General features: G+C 41.9%; 1 protein-coding gene across 1 annotated transcript in view; it reads right to left on the reverse strand.

Annotated features, from left to right (window-relative positions):
• LOC126278086 (cytochrome P450 4g1-like) overlaps positions 1 to 15,009 on the reverse strand; it is a 104,619-nt gene that overhangs the window by 32,220 nt on the left and 57,390 nt on the right. The window contains exon 3 of the mRNA XM_049977930.1: positions 11,033 to 11,260. Within this exon, the coding sequence (XP_049833887.1) occupies positions 11,033 to 11,260 (228 nt within the window). The remainder of the gene's footprint in view (positions 1 to 11,032; positions 11,261 to 15,009) is intronic.

Genomic DNA, 15,009 nt, shown 5'->3' on the forward strand with positions numbered 1-15,009 from the left:
ACAGTGGAGAAAAACTATTTTTCAAAGAGGATGTGAACAGAATACAGAAAGCAGGTTTAGATAGGACTTTTTGGGAATAATGATGAACTAAGGGAGATCTCTATGCAAAATACTGCAGTAAAACAAACCCTGTCCTTTCCTTGTGTTATCCCACTACGTGTTTGTGTACCCTTGTGTATTTGTTTTCTTCCTGTCTCTGTGTGCTGTTTCATAGAATTTTTTCTCTTCCAATACTAAGCTACATTCACTATGATGAGGAATACTGTTATCCTAAAATATAATTTGCGTTAATAACATGTTATTTACTTCGTAAAGATGTTTACACATTATTTATTCTGTTTTGTTCTAATGCTCATGTGTGAAGTTGATGTTTCAAAAGTTATTCTGATCTTTTATGTATGTACTTATGTCGTAATTTTTGATACGCTGATGTATTTGCTATTTCCATTCTTTTGTAAAGCCTATACTACTGCAAATGTTATCTGTATTGTTATGTTCTTTAAAGATGTATTTTGTACCTTTGTTATTGCATTCTTATGTTGTTGTTGTTGTGGTCTTCAGTCCTGAGACTGGTTTGATGCAGCTCTCCATGCTACTCTATCCTGTGCAAGCTTCTTCATCTCCCAGTACCTACTGCAACCTACATCCTTCTGAATCTGCTTAGTGTACTCATCTCTCGGTCTCCCTCTACGATTTTTACCCTCCACACTGCCCTCCAATGCTAAATTTGTGATCCCTTGATGCCTCAAAACATGTCCTACCAACCGATCCCTTCTTCTAGTCAAGTTGTGCCACAAACTTCTCTTCTCCCCAATCCTATTCAATACCTCCTCATTAGTTACGTGATCTATCCACCTTATCTTCAGTATTCTTCTGTAGCACCACATTTTGAAAGCTTCTATTCTCTTCTTGTCCAAACTAGTTATAGTCCATGTTTCACTTCCATACATGGCTACACTCCAAACAAATATTTTCAGAAATGACTTCCTGACACTTAAATCTATATTCGATGTTAACAAATTTCTCTTCTTCAGAAACGCTTTCCTTGCCATTGCCAGTCTACATTTTATATCCTCTCTACTTCGACCATCATCAGTTATTTTGCTCCCCAAATAGCAAAACTCCTTTACTACTTTAAGTGTCTCATTTCCTAATCTAATTCCCTCAGCATCACCCGATTTAATTGGACTACATTCCGTTATCCTCGTTTTGCTTTTGTTAATGTTCATCTTATATCCTCCTTTCAAGACACTGTCCATTCCGTTCAACTGCTCTTCCAAGTCCTTTGCCGTCTGTGACAGAATTAGAATGTCATCGGCGAACCTCAAAGTTTTTACTTCGTCTCCATGAATTTTAATACTTACTCCAAATTATTCTTTTGTTTCCTTTACTGCTTGCTCAGTATACAGATTGAATAACATCGGGGAGAGGCTACAACCCTGTCTCACTCCTTTCCCAACCACTGCTTCCCTTTCATGCCCCTCGACTCTTATGACTGCCATCTGGTTTCTGTACAAATTGTAAATAGCCTTTCGCTCCCTGTATTTTACCCCTACCACCTTTAGAATTTGAAAAAGAGTATTCCAGTCAACATTGTCAAAAGCTTTCTCTAAGTCTACAAATGCTAGAAACGTAGGTTTGCCTTTTCTTAATCTTTCTTCTAAGATAAGTCGTAAGGTCAGTATTGCCTCACGTGTTCCAACATTTCGACAGAATCCAAACTGATCCTCCCCGAGGTCCGCATCTATCAGTTTTTCCATTCGTCTGTAAAGAATTCGCGTTAGTATTTTGCAGCTGTGACTTATTAAACTGATAGTTCGGTAATTTTCACATCTGTCAGCACCTGCTTTCTTTGGGATTGGAATTATTATATTCTTCTTGAAGTCTGATGGTATTTCGCCTGTCTCATACATCTTGCTCACCAGCTGGTAGAGTTTTGTCATGACTGGCTCTCCCAAGGCCGTCAGTAGTTCTAATGGAATGTTGTCTACTCCGGGGGCCTTGTTCCGACTCAGGTCTTTCAGTGCTCTGTCAAACTCTTCACGCAATATCGTATCACCCATTTCGTCTTCATCTACATCCTCTTCCATTTCCATAATATTGTCCTCAAGTACATCACCCTTGTATAAACCTTCTATATACTCCTTCCACCTTTCTGCCTTCCCTTCTTTGCTTAGAACTGGGTTGCCATCTGAGCTCTTGATATTCATACACGTCGTTCTCTTCTCTCCAAAGGTCTCTTTAATTTTCCTGTAGGCAGTATCTATCTTACCCCTAGTGAGATAAGCCTCTATATCCTTACATTTATCCTCTAGCCATCCCTGTTTAGCCATTTTGCACTTCCTGTCGATCTCATTTTTGAGACGTTTGTATTCCTTTTTGCCTGCTTCATTTACTGCATTTTTATATTTTCTCCTTTCATCAATTAAATTCAATATTTCTTCTGTTACCCAAGGATTTCTAGCAGCCCTCGTCTTTTTACCTACTTTATCCTCTGCTGCCTTCACTACTTCATCCCTCAGAGCTACCCATTCTTCTTCTACTGTATTTCTTTCCCGTATTCCTGTCAATTGTTCCCTTATGCTCTCCCTGAAACTCTGTACAACCTCTGGTTCTTTCAGTTTATCCAGGTCCCATCTCCTTAATTTCCCACATTTTTGCAGTTTCTTCAGTTTTAATCTACAGGTCATAACCAATAGATTGTGGTCAGAGTCCACATCTGCCCCTGGAAATGTCTTACAATTTAAAACCTGGTTTCTAAATCTCTGTCTTACCATTATATAATCTATCTGATACCTTTTAGTATCTCCAGGGTTCTTCCACGTATACAACCTTCTTTCATGATTCTTAAACCAAGTGTTACCTATGACTAAGTTGTGCTCTGTACAAAATTCTACTAGGCGGCTTCCTCTTTCATTTCTTAGCCCCAATCCATATTCACCTACTATGTTTCCTTCTCTCCCTTTTCCTACACTCGAATTCCAGTCACCCATTACTATTAAATTTTCGTCTCCCTTCACTATCTGAATAATTTCTTTTATTTCATCGTACATTTCTTCAATTTCTTCGTCATCTGCAGAGCTAGTTGGCATATAAACTTGTACTACTGTAGTAGGTGTGGGCTTCGTATCTATCTTGGCCACAATAATGCGTTCATTATGGTGTTTGTAGTAGCTTACCCGCATTCCTATTTTCCTATTCATTATTAAACCTACTCCTGCATTACCCCTATTTGATTTTGTGTTTATAACCCTGTAATCACCTGACCAGAAGTCTTGTTCCTCCTGCCACCGAACTTCACTAATTCCCACTATATCTAACTTTAACCTATTAATTTCCCTTTTTAAATTTTCTAACCTACCTGCCCGATTAAGGGATCTGACATTCCACGCTCCGATCCGTAGAACGCCAGTTTTCTTTCTCCTGATAACGACATCCTCCTGAGTAGTCCCCGCCCGGAGATCCGAATGGGGGACTATTTTACCTCCGGAATATTTTACCCAAGAGGATGCCATCATCATTTAATCATACAGTAAAGCTGCATGTCCTCGGGAAAAATTAGGGCTGTAGTTTCCCCTTGCTTTCAGCCGTTCGCAGTACCAGCACAGCAAGGCCGTTTTGGTTAATGTTGCAAGGCCAGATCAGTCAATCATCCAGACTGTTGCCCCTGCAACTACTGAAAAGGCTGCTGCCCCTCTTCAGGAACCACACGTTTGTCTGGCCTCTCAACAGATACCCCTCCGTTGTGGTTGCACCTACGGTACGGCCATCTGTATCGCTGAGGCATGCAAGCCTCCCCACCAACGGCAAGGTCCATGGTTCATGGGGGGGGATTCTTATGTTATAAAATAGTAATTGACACCAGTTCATCTAATTAAGTAACATGTAAGCATTCATTTCACTGCACAAACTTCTGTTGGTCGTAGTATCTGCACAATATGTGAGAAGTAGGAACTGATAGTGTTTGCACGTGTGTTAATAATTCAGTAAGGGACTGGATAACAGCATTGCTGGTTCTAAGGACATTTCAAAAACAATTTTTGTGAGTGCACAAGTGGTGGTTATGGACTTGCTATATTATCCGCAATTCTCTTCAATGGTGATTGTGCACCTGCACAGTCAAACAGATGGCTGCTGGCCATCTCTACAAGGACTGCAGTGGGTCTACACCTTTGATGACTCACCAATACCATTATTTCTACAAGGACTGCAATGGGTCTGCACCTCTGGTGGCCCACCAATACCGTAATCTCTACCAGGACTACAGTGGGTCTGCTCTGTGGTGACCTACCTACCGATAGTCTTCAATGTCGACTGACTCTGTTGTGGCCCATTACCTGTCTGCATGTCTTTCGTTGGAAGGACAACACTACTTCTTCAAGACTGCATGGAAATCCACTACTTCCGAGTGCATTTTCTTTTATTGTGCAGTCTTTGAGAAAAACACTGCAATTTTACTTTGATGAATGATCAGGACTGTCTTTATGGACTGTGAGAAAATTTTAGCTTTTGACCAACATTGTATCGATAAGTGTGTGCATTTCATTTCTTTGTCATTGTAATTATGAAAAAATTTTTCAAATCTGTGTTTGCCACTGCCCAAAACAATTTGTAAATTTTTTTGTGGGGAGCATGGGGGCTATGTAAGTAGGCTGTTTAGGTTTTCTTATAGGTAACGCCACATAGCGCTCTGTATGAAAAATCACTGGCTGTGCCGTGTGCAGTCTGTGGCTGGTTTGCATTGTTGTCTGCCATTGTAGTGTTGGGCAGGGGCAGCTGGATGCTAACAGCGCGTAGCGTTGTGCAGTTGGAGGTGAGCCGCCAGCAGTGGTGGACGTGGGGAGAGAGATGGCGGAGTTTTGAAATTTGTAAGAATTGGTGTCACGAACTGATATATATACTATGACTATTAAGGTAAATACATTGTTTGTTCTGTATGAAAATCTTTCATTTGCTAACTATGCCTATCAGTAGATAGCGCCTTCAGTAGTTTGAATCTTTTATTTAGCTGGCAGTAGTGGCGCTCGCTCTATTGCAGTAGCTTGAGTAACGAAGATTTTTGTGAGGTAAGTGATTTGTGAAACGTATAGGTTAATGCTAGTCAGGGCCATTCTTTCGTAGGGATTTTTGGAAGTCAGACTGCGTTGCGCTAAAGATATTGTGTGTCAGTTTAAGCACAATAATGTATAATTTTCCTAAGGGGACGTTTCAAAGGTTTTCAATTGGAGTAAATGAATTGTATATAAATGAAGTATTAAAGTGGACCATACAGTTTTCGTTGCTGCAAGATCATAAACAATCTGCACTGGAAGATAACAGCGCGGATTTTTCATTGGCACCACCACCTCAAAGAAATTTCGTCAGTTGCGAAAACAAAAGGTGAAAGCTAATGTAAAACGTGAGCTAGCCGTCTGAAATGGCTGCTTCTACCGACCCCCAGACTCTGATGATATAGTTGCTGAACAGTTCAGAGAAAATTTGAGTCTCGTAATAAATAAATACCCCACTCATATGGTTATAGTTGGTGGGGACTTCAACCTTCCCTCGATATGTAGGAAAAAATACTTGCTCAAAACCGGTGGTAGGCAGAAAACATCTTCCGAGATTGTCCTAAATGCTTCCTCCGAAAATTATTTCGAGCAGTTAGTCCACGAACCCACGCGAATTGTAAATGGTTGAGAAAACCTCCTTGACCTCTTAACCACAAACAATCCAGAGCTAATAGAGAGCATCATGACTGATACAGGGATTGGTGATCACAAGGTCGTTGTAGCTAGGCTCGATACCATTTCTTCCAAATCCACCAGAAACAAACGCAAAATAATTTTATGTAAAAAAGCGGATAAAGTGTCACTAGAAGCCTTCCTAAGAGACAATCTCCATTCCTTCCGAACTGACTATGCAAATGTAGACGAGTTCTGACTCAAATTCAAAGATATAATAGCAACAGGAATTGAGAGATTCATACCTCATAAATTGGTAAGAGATGGAACTGATCCCCCATGGTACACAAAACAGGTCCGAACGCTGTTGCTGAGGCAACGGAAAAAGCATGCGAAGTTCAGTAGAGGGCGAAATCCCGAAGATTGGCTAAAATTTACAGACGCGCGAAATTTGGCACGGACTTCAATGCGAGATACCTTTAATAGGTTCCACAACGAAACGTTTTCTCGAATTTTGGTAGAAAATCCGAAGCAATTCTGGATGTATGTAAAGTACACAAGCGGAAAGACGCAGTCAATACCTTCGCTGCGCAGTGCCGATGTTACTGTTACCGATGACTGTGCCGCTAAAGCGGAGTAATTGAACGCAGTTTTCCGAAATTCCTTCACCAGGGAAGACGAATGGAATATTCCAGAATTTAAAACACGAACATCTGCTAGCATGAGTTTCTTAGAAGTAGATACCTTAGGGATTGCGAAGCAACTCAAATCGCTTGATACGGGCAAGTCTTCAGGTCCAGATTGTATACCGATTAGGTTCCTTTCAGATTACGTGAAACTATAGCTCCCTACTTAGCACTCATATACAACCGCTCGCTCACCGATAGATCTGTACCTACAGATTGGAAAATTGCGCAGGTCGCACCAGTGTTCAAGAAGGGTAGTAGGAGTAATCCATTTAACTACAGACCTATATCATTGACGTCGGTTTGCAGTAGGGTTTTGGAGCATATACTGTATTCATACATTATGAATCACCTCCAAGGGAACGATCTATTGACACATAATCAGCATGGCTTCAGAAAACATCGCTCTTGTGCAACGCAGCTAGCTCTTTATTCGCACGAAGTAATGGCCGCTATCGACAGGGGATCTCAAGTTGATTCCGTATTTCTAGATTTCCGGAAAGCTTTTGACACCGTTCCTCACAAGCGACTTGTAATCAAGCTGTGGAGCTATGGGGTATCGTCTCAGTTGTGCGACTGGATTCGTAATTTCCTGTCAGGAAGGTCGCAGTTCGTAGTAATAGACGGCAAATCATCGAGTAAAACTGAAGTGATATCAGGTGTTCCCCAGGGATGCGTCCTGAGACCTCTGCTGTTCCTGATCTATATAAATGACCTGGGTGACAATCTGAGCAGTTCTCTTAGGTTGTTCGCAGATGATGCTGTAATTTACCATCTAGTATGGTCATCCGAAGACCAGTATCAGTTGCATAGCGATTTAGAAAAGATTGCTGTATGGTGTGTCAGGTGGCAGTTGACGCTAAATAACGAAAAGTGTGAGGTGATCCACATGAGTTCCAAAAGAAATCCGCTGGAATTCGATTACTCGATAAATAGTGCAATTCCCAAAGCTGTCAGTTCAACTAAGTACCTGGGTGTTACAATTATGAACAACTTCAGTTGGAAAGACCACATAGATAATATTGTGGGGAAGGCGAGCCAAAGGTTGCGTTTCATTGGCAGGACACTTAGAAGATGCAACAAGTCCACTAAAGAGACAGCTTACACTACACTCGTTCATCCTCTGTTAGAATATTGCTGCGCGGTGTGGTATCTTTACCAGGTGGGATTGACGGTGGACATGGAAAGGGTGCAAAAAAGGGCAGCTCGTTTTGTATTATCACGTAATAGGGGAGTGAGTGTGGCAGATATGATACGCGAGTTGGGATGAAAGTTATTAAAGCAAAGACGTTTTTCGTCGCGGCGAGATCTATTTACGAAATTTCAGTCACCAACTTTCTCTTCCGAATGCGAAAATATTTTGTTGAGCCCAACCCAAAAATAAAATAAGAGAAATCAGAGCTAGAACAGAAAGGTCTAGGTGTTCGCATAACACGCGCGCTGTTCGGGAGTGGAATGGTAGAGAGATAGTATGATTATGGTTCGATGAACGCTCTGCCAAGCACTTAAATGTGAATTGCAGAGTAATCATGTAAATGTAGATGCAGACGTAGAAGATGAACCGGTCGGTTCGAAACCGGTAAAGGTGCTTTTTAAATAAATAAATAACACTGTAAAAAGGATTGGACGCTGTTATCTTTTAGGTAAGTGTCAACCTACATAGTACATCAATAGTTAAACACCTCATTTTATTGATTCATTCTTTAATAACTCGCTGTGATATAGCTCAGTTAACTACTATAAAATGTTCAACAACTCCTCTTTTATGGCACTGACTTTTTTCTTTTTTAGTGATGTGTCCAGCTTTAAGCAATCTAATGATATTCATATTGAAGTTTTTATAAACTGTTCATGTAGTTACTGTAAATCCTCTGCTAATGAGTGTAGAGCACCACACGTGGAAAATAAGAGACATAGACATACTACTTTGTGTCGTTTTCAACTATTCGGTTCTTTTGCAATTTGGTTTCATCACTGACCAGTTTTAATCATGGGATTATGTTTCAGCATTTCACACTTACTATTACTGAATGTTACAGTTTCTAATCTCTTGCTTATTCATCTTTGTCTTTTGGTTTCTCCTTTAGGAAAGGTGAGCAGATCTAGATTACTTTCGGCTCTCATGTAGCATGCAACTGAAAGAAATGTAGTAATGATCTCTTCATCGGAAAAAGATAGCAGATCAGTAACCTATTTGGATCTCAAGGAGGTAATTGCAGAGGGAGAGGTGAACACGTAGGGGTGGTCCTCTGTGAAGTTCCAGGTTCAACAGTTTCCGACGACACGTGTGCTCCGAAACACTTGTGGGTTCGCCAGCACTGTGCTCTTTCGTCAAAAATGTAACAGATCACAATCTGTTCTACTTTACAGACCAGATAAGTCTCCCAAACCCATGTTCTGTGACGAGTCGTGGAGGTCCAACCGTTAGCACCTAGTAGTAGCCTTACTTTCCTTCTACGTCTTCCGGTAGATGCTCATGAGAGAAGCACGTGAACATTCGACCAGTTTAGCCGTTTTCGAGGTACTAGTTCACAGGAACTGCATAATAATGATCTGCTCTTTGTCAAAGTCGTTTACCTCAATGGATTTCCCCATTTGGAGCCCATATCTTCGGTAGAGTGATCCCCCGTTCGTGTCTGCCCCTCTTAAACTCTTGTTACGGCGTCACGTTCCAACAACGCCACCACGTGGCATCCAACGTCGCGGTGGGCAGTGATCAAATTGTTTTGGCTTATCAGTGTATGGCTCCGGTTGCTCGGAAATTTGTTTATGGAGAAAAGTGTTTGAGAATGGGGTCGGGGTGAATTGTACAGGAAGACAAAGGTTTAACTATAGAGTGCAGCTTCAAACGGTTTATGCAGAGATGAACAGACGTGCGCAAGATAGACTGGCAAGAAGAGCTGAATCATATCAATGTTCACAATAAAGACCATAAGGGCAGCATTACGTCGAGTTGGCAAAAGTTTACATTATGAGCTTGAAATTTAACGGAATGGGGTTGGATAAAACGGAACTACCTATACGTATTCCAACCAGGGATTACAATATTCATCCTGCGTGTTGGGTTAACTCACAGGAGTCAACTTTTGCGGCATATACGTAAGTGTATGATGCAGTAATACATTTATACTGTTGAAACTTGTAATTAAAAAGTACAAAGATCAGAATATTCATTTCTATAACTTTCTAGATAAAAATGAATAGCTAACAAGAACATAGTAAATATACGATATCAAAGAAAGTACTAGGATCGTTTAGTTCACCGTAATGCCACAATAACTCATACTCATATTCCTGTAATTGTTATTGTTTACATAACTGAGAATCGGAACCTCGATGGATTTATGAAATTATTGTGCCGTAAAGACCTTTGGAAACTGCCAATGATATTCTCAACACAAACTTTATTAATTAAGTAAACTGTCAGTGTATTTTCATTAAAAGTAAGAAATTAATAATGTAACATTACCGCAAAAGCGGCGTGGTTGAGGGCATGTCAGCGGTAGTAGTGGTTCGGTTTTCAGAGGCGAAGTCGGCATTGTTGGGCTGTGTAAATTGTTTCGGAAAATATAATTACTTCCAAAATTCTAAAACTTGGCCCCTGTCTGATTCTATAAGTAGATAATGATCCAGAAGCTGTATGGAGACTCCCAGGACATGAAGAGTTCTGCAACGAACAAATACGTTCCACTCGTACAGGCATAAGACGAGAATCAGTCACAAATGAAGTGTGCTGGTTGCAATCGCGTTTTAAACTGCTCTTGGCACTTGCAGTTGTCACGTTACCAGGAATTCTTTTTATCGTTACGTGCTACCGTCTTTTCCTAGCAGAAAGCATTCAAAAGAAAAAAGGTAGGTGTTCCGTGCAACAGAGGCACTGACTGAGCCAATGCATTGTTAGAAAATTCGACAAATGATACGAAAGCTACCAAAATATTCGGGCGTAAACAAGTCGTAACGCCAAGAGTAAGAATTAATTTGCCCGAAACTGTAATTAACTGGCTTTAAATTTTTATGCTGTCGGATTCAGTTTCGAGGATTCTAGTTTGATCTTCAGACGTTACCGTTCACATGAAACAATAAACCAGTGCATACATGAAATAATTCCATTATTTGTTGAATGTGTGTTAACAAATCGTTTGATCTATTCGTGAGTTTATCTAATGTTCTGACGTTAAAGTCAGAAATGTACTTAAATTTTCAATTTCATATAGTCATGCGCTAGGAAAAATAATACAATGATATAGTCCAATGTAGTTATGTAAAGCATCATGTAACGGTGTTACCAGTTAGTTTATGCCTTAAATTGGCAAACACCACAGCGTATGTGGAATACTGCAGCATTGTAACGGGTTTTTGTGCAGAAGCAAAGTCAATACCATATGATTAAACAGGGAAACGTCGTGTTATAAAAGCCCCAGTTGTTAACGTATAGACAATAAGCAGTACAATTGTCTCACGTATTCTGTGTGTTACAGTAATACTGTAATTATATAATGTCAATGGGTACATCAAAAGATGAGGCTGAAATCTTCGGAATACATCATTGTAAAACAAAGTGAAAGAAGCAGTCTGAGGAAAATTCATTCTTACGTTCATTTTATCGTTGAATGACTGCAATCCCGCTGTTCCGTCAGTGATGGAAAATTTAAATATAAGTCAAAGGATATTTCATCAACTTACCGATAAAGCTTTTCCGAAATCAATCCATAGATCAACCACTTCAGACTGCCGCTCCCGATCTGGAAAGATCGAGTTCAGGTCAAGATCGAAAATAGTGGCTATAGCCGAACGGAATGTAGTGTGAACGAGTGAGTGGGACAGTTCAATTTCTGCTCCTTTGCTTTCTGCTAACTGCTCGCACAGGAAGAGCCCAGCGTCGTTGAATTTGTCCATGAATTTCTTCAGCTCCTGTGGAGAAGACAACCAGTATCAGAGACACTAATGCAGTACTGTTTTCAACGACTAATAGACAGTTCGAAATTTGTGACCTTGCCATGTAAGTCTATTGTCGCCGTGCTTCACATGTTTCTCCTATTAATATTTATTTGATGTTGAATACGTAGCGTAAAGTACCTAAAACACCAATTTCGTAGAAACTAGCATGCATGTCTAAATGAACAGACACTGATGTCGATCCACAGCCGTACGAAATTAATTTCAAAATTATTACGCTGACTGCGAATTTCTAGTCATCTGTATCAGGTACAGATTTACCACTCGATAGTGACACATGAAAATTTGTGCTGGACCAGGACTGTAGCCCTTATTTCTGTCGCCGTAGCTCCTTTTTTCCTCTCACATCTCCCATTATACACTGAAGCGCCAAAGAAACTAGTATAAGCATACGTGTACGAATACAGATATGTCTAGACAGGGAGAACACGGCGCTGCGGTCGGCAACGACTATATAAGACAAGCGTCTGGCGCATTTGTTACATCGGTTACTGCTACTACAATGGCAGGTTACCAAGATGTGGACACAGTATCTCCAAGGAAGCGACGAAGTGGGGACTTTCTCCCACGTCAGTTTCACGAATGTACCGTGAATATCAGGAATTCGGTAAAACATCAAACCTCCGGCAGCGCTGCGGCCGGAAAAAGATCCTGCAAGAACGGGACCAATAACGACTGAAGAGAATCGTTCAACTTCTGCAAACTGTTGCAGATTTCATTGCTAGTCCATCAACACGTGTCAGCGGGCGAACCATTCAAATGAAATATCAGCGATATGAGCTTTCGGAGCCCAAGGCCCACTAGTATATCCTTGATGACTGCACGACAGAAAACTTTACGCCTCGACTGGGCCCGTCAGTGCCGACATTGGACGGTTAATGACTGGAAACATGTTTCCTGGTCGGATGAGTCTGTTTTCAGATTGTATTGAGCGGATGAACATGTACTGGTATGGAGACAACCTCATGTCAGCAGGGGATTATAATGACGTGGGGCGTGTGCAGTGGGTCCTCCATGTGCAAACTGCCAGTTAAAAGTAAATTTATAAATACTTATCCTGTGTAAGCAAGTGCCATAATATAAAACTAACTGTAGAATCTATAATTCAGAACAGTAGTAACCTACATAAGAGAATAGCAATCACTTAATAAACAATGATGAAAAGCAATTTCGTATTAAATAGGATCCTTCAGCTCACATAAATATTTTTAACGAATAACATTCCAATATGTCACACAGCGCCCCTTGTGCTTCGCGTGGTAGAACGAACGACTTTACAAGAGATCAGACAGTTCTGTTTGCGTTTCCCGCGTTATTACCGTCTACTGCGCGTGTGCGCCAGATATATTCTGCGTGAACCAGTATGTACTTACAGATGTGCCAGCTTGGGATGCTGGTCCATAGGGTTATGGTTTAGGTGCATCTTGTAATAGGAGCTTCTACAGGAGGCCGCTGGACGCCCCAGTCGCACTGCTGTCGCAATGTTGAACAACGATGGGGAGCCATAATACAGGTAGATACCTTAGTATTTCTGGCTGTTTGTCTGGCGCTGTACGGCGCCTCTTGCACTCCTCTACCTCCAGACATCTTCAGAGGATTCGTCAGACCACCAAACTATTTCTCTATCGTTCGGATCTCGGAAAGTGTGCTGGAAAACCGAACACACAAATGTTTTTGTTGTGAGTACTGATTTCTGCATGCTCCCGACTCCATCTCCTCAAGCTTGTTTCCAGCTGCACATGGGGTCTGCACCCCTCCACTATCCTCCACACCTATAAATCCCTCATCCGCCCTATCCTCTGCTACGCCCATCCCACCTGGACCTCCGTCCCTCCTACCTTTTACAAATCCCTTCAAATCCTACAACGCCATGTGCTCCGCCTTGTATATCGTATCTGTCTCCCCTCCCCAATGCGGATCCTGTATGACCTCATCCCATTCCCGGCCTACCTCTTCTTCCTCGAATGGATATGGATCCTCTACACCTCCCGCAAACTTCATCCCCCTTACCCGCTTGTCTCTCCCATCCTCTTCCACTCCCTTCCACTGCCACACCTGTTTACCCACATCCCACCTGCTCTCCATCTCTCCACTCTACATACCCTCGCCCAAGGTGGCTTCTGCCAACTCCCCCTCCCTGATGATGCCCTCATCCCTCCATCTACCCCTCCTACCAACTTTGATCCTCCCCATCCACCCACTGTGTTTTCTCCCAAGCACACCCTCTTTCCCTTCTCTCCCTCCTCCCTTCTCCCCTCCCTCCTCTCCCCCAGGCTTCCCTACCCCCTACATTCTGTCCTCCCCCTCCCCTCTCCTCTGCCATTGGCATCAACACCCGCCCCTCTCCCTCCTCCCCCACCTTTTCCCCTTTGGCAGATCCCCAGACTCATGCACAAACGCCGGCCGGAGTGGCTGTGCCTTTCTGGGCGCTACAGTCTGCAACCGAGCGACCGCTACGGTCGCAGGTTCGAATCCAGCCTCGGGCATGGATGTGTGTGATGTCCTTAGGTTAGTTAGGTTTAATTAGTTCTAAGTTCTAGGCGACTAATGACCTCAGAAGTTAAGTCGCATAGTGCTCAGAGCCATTTGAGCCAACCATACACAAACAGTGAACATTCGTGTGCTGGAGATCATCGCCTAGTGTTTGTGTGTGCCATCGTGTTACTGATTCAGTGTTTCGTCGCTTGTGCTCCATCGTTCACGTGTGTCATTTCTGTCGTCTGTGTTCGTGTCTGAGTGCTGAACGTTTTTTATTTGGACATTGCACATGTGAACGACTTCATGTATTTTAATTTTGTCTGTCTACTGTGGTTTATCCACTGTGTTTGTTTCTTTTTTTTTATGTCTCCTCTTATACTGAATGTCTTATCTGTGGCCGAAGAGTGGCATAGTTCTGCCGCTGCCGGCCTACCTTGTATGAGGTTTCAAAATGACAATACAGAAAGAAAAGCACTGATTTTTCTTGTTATGATGATCGTTTCTCCCTACGTGGTTGGGTGTCAACAAAATATTTTCTCATTCAAAGGAGGAAGTTAGTGATCGAAATTTCGTGAAAAGATGTTGCAAGAACGCCTTTGTTTTAATGATTACCACTCGAAGTCGCTTATCACATCTATGACTCTCTGTCTGTCTGTCTGTCTGTCTGTCTGTCTCTCTCTCTCTCTCCAATTTCGCGATAGTACAAAACGAGGTGGCCTTTTTTTGAAATTTTTCAGCGTCCTCCGTCAATCCTGTCTGATACAGATCCCATACCGCGCAGCAGTACTCCAGAAGAGGACGGACCATGGTAGTGTGGGCAGTCTTTTTAGTAGACCTAATACATTTTCTAAGTGTTCTACCTACAAAACGCAGCCTTTAGTTCACCTTCCTCACATCATCATCTATGTGATCGTTCCAGTTTAAGTTGTTGTTAATTGTAATTCTCAGCCGGCCGCTATGGCCGATCGGTTCGAAGCACTTCAGGCCGGAACGACACGGCTGCTACGGTCGCAGGTTCGAATCCTGGCTCGGGGATGGATGTGTGTGATGTTCTTAGGTTAGTTAGGTTTAAGTATTTCTAAGTCTGGGGGACTGATGGCCTCAGAAGTTAAGTGCCATAGTGCTTAGAGTCACTTGAATTGTGCAATTTAACTAAATTGAGAGCTTTTAAATTTGTGTAATTTATTCTTCAGCAGATTCCTTTCAGTACTCATGTGGATGATGAA

Source organism: Schistocerca gregaria, chromosome 6, assembly GCF_023897955.1.
Source record: "Schistocerca gregaria isolate iqSchGreg1 chromosome 6, iqSchGreg1.2, whole genome shotgun sequence".
Classification (NCBI taxonomy): domain Eukaryota; kingdom Metazoa; phylum Arthropoda; class Insecta; order Orthoptera; family Acrididae; genus Schistocerca; species Schistocerca gregaria.